Source organism: Lactuca virosa, chromosome 5 (assembly GCF_052849685.1).
Source record: "Lactuca virosa cultivar CGN04683 chromosome 5, Lactuca_virosa_CGN04683_v6, whole genome shotgun sequence".
Lineage (NCBI taxonomy): Eukaryota > Viridiplantae > Streptophyta > Magnoliopsida > Asterales > Asteraceae > Lactuca > Lactuca virosa.
The window spans coordinates 391,831,720-391,837,160 of record NC_136430.1 but is presented as its reverse complement, the minus strand read 5'-3'; the positions used below and the strand labels follow the sequence as shown (position 1 = coordinate 391,837,160).

The following is a 5,441-nucleotide window of genomic DNA, read 5'->3' as shown; positions in this document are numbered from 1 at the left end:
AGCGATGATGGATAATAGAAGTTTTATATGATATTACTGCTTTTATAACATTGTGTTTGCATGATTACCGGATTGTGATGTTGCTTGTGAACAAAATTTGGATTAAACTGATAGTAAATCTTTATGATTTTCACCTGTAAGTCCAAGTATTTCTTAAAAGCTAAAATACATCAATTAACTGCTCAAATGTAAAACAAAAATGAGTTGATCCAGAATGAATTCAGTAGTTAGAAAAAACTGCATTTCCATAGACATGGATGCACAAATGTGTGGCTTACATTGAAGAACATGCATCCATGACCTAATTTCTACGTCAAATTGTCAATCTGTAAAAACACCCAATGCGATTACGCAAAAATTCAAAGCAATTACCACACGAACAACTTAATTTGATGTTTAAATTTCCATCCTCAAGTCGTCTGAATCTCACAAACTCCCCTCTCACTTCCTCTTCCTCTTGCTCCACGATTGCCTAAACACATTTACACATCAAATCTTTATAAATTAATTGATTGATTAAAAAACAAAAAACACGATTAAAAAATGGAGTTTAATTACTTCAGAAGGATTGCCATCTTCAACGTCTTCTTTTGATTCTCCAATTTTACCTCTAACTTCCCAACACCTGTTTTCGATCTCGGACACCATTTCGTCCGTTTTCTTCAGTCTCTGTTTAAAGAAAGATTAGTCGTCTTCTGTGAAAGAAAATAAAGAAAGATTGTTATTCAAGAACACAACGACGACGAACCTTGAATTGGGGACTCTCACTTCGATTTGAAGACGCTGGCGCCGGTGTGATGGGTTTCCGAACAGTTGAAATGGTATCAGACAATGTCCGGCGAAGTGGGTTTCTTCTTGGTGGCTCACGGGCCTTCTGAGGCGTTGAGGTGGTGGTGGTGGTGGTTGTATGTTCTTGATCGGGAGATGTAACGATGTCTGATACAGTTGGGCTGATTGCGTTGTGGGCATCGACGGCGGGAGTGGCCGCTACTGCATCGCGGAAAGAAGTTGCCGGAATGGTGAAAATTGGACGGCCATTAGCGGCGGCGAGGTGTGGGTCTGGAGTGGTTGTGTCAGTGGGTGGGATGTTTAGTTTGGTGAAGCCAGGGAGATGATGAGGGGTGTTTCCGGTAAGGGTTGTGGTGGATGAGGATGGTTGGTGGCGGAGTTCATCGGTGAAACCGGTGTTGGTGGGTGGCAAGAAGCCACTAGTTTCTTGATCGCTGTTCATTTCTATCAATTTAACCAAATACTATTAACTCTCAATTCAATTACGGAATAATTGAACCCTATTTATACTGCTATTAAACTACGTTTTACTTTTTTTTTTCCTCTTAATATATGCAGCAAAATTATTTTCCAAATGAAGTATTCAACCAAGTTTCAATTTCACATGTTTAAAAATTATCTACATAATTTACGGACTATATTTTCTTTCTTATTTTAATAAATAAATAAGTTTATTTTTTTTATTGATAAGTGTCATAATATTAAAAATCTTCATTAATATCATATGTCACATGTTATGTCACATATCAACTTATTAATTCTCCATTTAAAATTTACCACTCTAATTACATTAAATTAATAATTGATTCTTCATTTTAAATTTTAAATTTCACATTTTAATTAAATTAAATTAATAACATTATAATAAAAATTAAAATAAAATTAATATATATTATAAGGTGATATAATTTTATTTTGTTTATTTAAATCAACGATTATAATTTTATATAACTAAAAAATATTTATTAATTAATAATTTATTTAAAATAATTTATTTGAAATAATTAATTAATAATTTTGAGTTTTTACTATAAAAGTTTAATTAATTTTATAATCGTGGGTCTCACGGGTTATAAACTAATCATTCCTAATAAATAAAAATGATTTTGTCACATGACATACTTTTATTGCATTTGACATATGTCATTTTTTACGATTTTTTGATTTTTTTTTCCACTTTTCATTTTATGTTTTTTTTCTATTTTATTTAATTCCACGTCATATTCTAATGTAATAAATGTATAACAAATGCATATCAATTTCATTAATACATCTTCCTCTTAATTTCTAGATTTCTAAATTGAATCTAATTATTTTATTTGTTTGTTTATTTAAATTACTTGTTTAAATTTTAAAAGAGAAATGAACAATTCAATTTCAATAATTCAATGTTTTTTTTTCATTTTTCTTATAAATTCATACTTCTAAATGTTAATATATCTTTATATTTAATTTTTTATAATAAACCCGTGTAATACACGTATCTTACAACTAGTAAACTAATAAAAATAATAAACACACACAACAATAAATATGGTATTTAAGTATTATTAGACCCCAAAACCTCATTTATGAATTCTTATGTTATTCATGGACTATCTGTAACATCCTGTTTCAGATCGTTTTGCGATTCAAGGCTCGTGGGCCGTAATCCGAGTATGAGAAGGTTTTGAGGCTTTGAAGGAGAAAGGTTTAGGCCCTTTGTGGATAAGGGATAAGGTAGGTTGTGTGATGAAAGGGTTCGGGTTGTGCTTTAGAGCCCAAGAGCATAAGTGAAGGCATTGGCGCGATCTTTTATGAAATTTGGGTTTTTGTTCGTGGAGTTTTGAGGCATTGATGAGTTGCTAGAAGCGTAGGGCTTCTCGCCACCTTTCCGTGGATATAAGGTTTGTTCAAAACAGACTTGTAACAAAGAAGTTATGATAGTTTGAAGTTTTGGCAAAATTGGTCCTTATTGAGAAATAGGTGGCAATTGGGTACGCGGGGCGTACACTTGTGTACGTGCAGTGTACTCCTGCGCTTTGCATGATCGCGAAAGCCACCTAATACGCTGGGCGTACTAGGTCCAGAAAGAAACCCTAATATTTTAAGGTGTCCCTATTTAAGGAACATGAAGGCCTCATTTTCAGCCACCATTTCTAGCCTCCAACTCCCCTCAAACCCTAAATCTTGTCCAAGCTTTTGGATCTGAGTTATACTATTGTTGGTGCATCTTCCAGATGTATCAAGTTCGAAACTTACTCATTGTTGTGATAGTTCTAGTTTTTTGGTCCATTTTAAGGTTTTGTGTCCCAAGGTTTGAGCATTGTGAGTTTGGTGAACTCCAAAACAAATCCCATGTCCTTTCATGAGTATTTGGTGGTTTAGATTCATAAAAATGAGATTTTGGTCGTCTAGACCTCTCCATGCATGTGTTAAGATGAGTAAAGAGAGTCTTAATCGTTATTTTTGGAAGTTGGATCCTATTAAGACATGCAAACTGATAAAGTCGCCAACTTTATCAGTTAGGGACTTGTAATGAAGCTTCCCTGAGGTTTGGATGCTTTGTGCTGAAGTGGTTAAGACGAAAATTGAGGTTTGTGGACCAGAGCAGTACGCCCCGCATAAGGTACAGTACGCCCCGAGTACTGAATTAAGTCTCCCGATCAGGATTTGCCGGTACGCTGAGCGTACCAAGGGAGGTACGCCCCGCGTAATATCGTTGTGGGCTTTTTGGGCTAGATCTCGTTTTGGGCCTTAAGTGTTGGGTCTTGGTTTGGGCTTGATGTATTGGAGATTTTTGGTCAGAGGAATATATATATATATATATATATATATATATATATATATATATATATATGTCTTGGACCCTTGTGTTGGGCTTGCCATTTTGGACTTAAGTTTAGGGTTGGGCCTTGTGGGCCCATTTGGTATTGGGCCTTGGTGGGACCAATGGGCTTGTGTTATTTATGGGCCCGGTTAGTGAACCATTTTAGACTTAATATGTAGGGGCTTGGTCTTAGATCCTAATTGGGTTAATTGTGGGGTTGGCTCAATGTTAGAGGTTGGTGTGCAACAACAACATTTATAGGATCTGTTCATCATCCGAGGTGAGTCTTCTCACTATACTTACCTGTGTGGTAATGCATGAGTGACTGGAGGGTCTTATTTGTGTTATTGACCGGAGGGTCTTATTTATGTTGTTAACCGGAGGGTCTTATTTATATTATTGACCAGAGGGTCTTATTTGTATTACTGACCGGAGGGTCTTATCTGCTTTATGTGTTATCCTGCATTCTGTCTTTGTGACTTGTGCTTTTATATATTCTGTATATATGTTGAGCTATGACCGGAGGGTCCATACCGAGCTGTGAGATCGGAGGGTCTTCACTGAGACACATGACCGGAGGGTCCTATTCGAGACATAGCCATGATAGGCTAATAGTTTGTGTATGTGGTATTTTGGGGAACTCACTAAGCTTCGTGCTTACCGTGTTAAGTTAAATGTGTTTCTGGTACTTCTGTAGATTCCGGGCAGGCGGAGGCATGATTGTACACATCCGTCGGCTGATGGAGATTTGAGTATTTTGGGATACTTTGATATTGTTTGATAATAACTTACAATTTATGTGATGACTTGAATTTATGAGTAATATTTTGAGAATTAAAAATGAAATTTTGTCTTGAAATTTAAGGTGTTACAATTTGGTATCAGAGCCTTGGTTTGAGGGATTTGAGCACACCCTCGGGTATGTCTGGACTCAAACTGAGGAGTTGATAACTTTTCTAAAGAAAATGATTTTTCATCATACGATTTTTCAAAGAGATTAAAAAGTTTTGAAAAAAGATCCAAAGCGGTGTGTACAATCAGCCAGAGCCCGAGTGGTGATTTCCCAAAATACCCTTACTTGATTATGTGTTGTTATTATGAGCTGATAGAACTACATGCTAGTTTTGGGCTAGGGATCTGCTCAGAATTTCATGCTAGTGTGCCTGCTTAGGAGAGATGCTTTTATGACTGTTATGTGAGCTGGTAGTGTTGCATATGTATGATTAGAGATCTCCGAGGAGTTGAGAGGTAGGATTGCCTGATTTCGGTGATGCCTTTTGTGTTGTGGATAGAGCAATTGGGGTTGAATTCTAGAGTGACTTTATGTGCTGATGGAGGTGCTTTGATGCCCGAATACTGCTTGATTTGTGGTTTGTGGAACTCATGAGTGATGTGAGTTAGTTATTAATTGAATATGTCAAGTCACATGTAAAAAGGTTGGATAATCTCAGAGTGCCGGACTTGACCCTGCTGCGCAGCTCTCGTCTGAGTCCAACCGTTGTAGGGATGAGTCTGTTACTCGAAGGATTATATGAGCTTTGTTGCATGTGATTTTATTCATGAAATAGCTAATTGACATTGTGAGGAGTTCTCCAGCAACTGATGACAGAGAAGTGTGGGATCCTAGGAGAGCCTAAGGAGTAATTTCATTCTGATGATTGCGTTGTTTAGAGGTGAGTATTCGCTGGGGAGCGAGCATGTGGAATGGGATTGGTATATCGAGAAAGTTGAGCAGCTACTTAGGAAATCTTGGGACGATCCTTGAGGAAAGTATGGGTAGATGTGGAAGTTAGTATTGGGCCCGTACTACTGAAACCAGAGGACCCATACTTGAAACAAGGAG

At 36.7% G+C, this 5,441-nt stretch overlaps 1 protein-coding gene across 1 annotated transcript; it reads right to left on the bottom strand.

The window, feature by feature from the left end:
- Positions 1-227: 227 nt before the first annotated feature.
- On the bottom strand, positions 228-1,249 carry LOC145117022 (uncharacterized). Its single transcript, XM_079053331.1, has 3 exons — positions 749-1,249; positions 559-669; positions 228-472 (listed from the first exon to the last, which is right to left on the bottom strand). Exons 1-3 carry the CDS (start codon positions 1,229-1,231, stop codon positions 314-316), a joined length of 753 nt encoding a protein of 250 aa, XP_078909457.1. The 5' UTR covers positions 1,232-1,249; the 3' UTR covers positions 228-313.
- Between the last annotated feature and the right edge of the window lie 4,192 nt (positions 1,250-5,441).

Bases quoted from the DNA above. Each gene is read 5' to 3' on its own strand.
- LOC145117022 (XM_079053331.1), bottom strand. From the start codon at position 1,231: ATGAACAGCGATCAAGAAACTAGTGGCTTCTTGCCACCCACCAACACC. The intron at 670-748 runs GTTCGTCGTCGT...TTCTTTAAACAG, and splicing joins GTGAGAGTCCCCAATTCAAG to AGACTGAAGAAAACGGACGA. The intron at 473-558 runs GTAATTAAACTC...AAATGTGTTTAG, and splicing joins AAGATGGCAATCCTTCTGAA to GCAATCGTGGAGCAAGAGGA.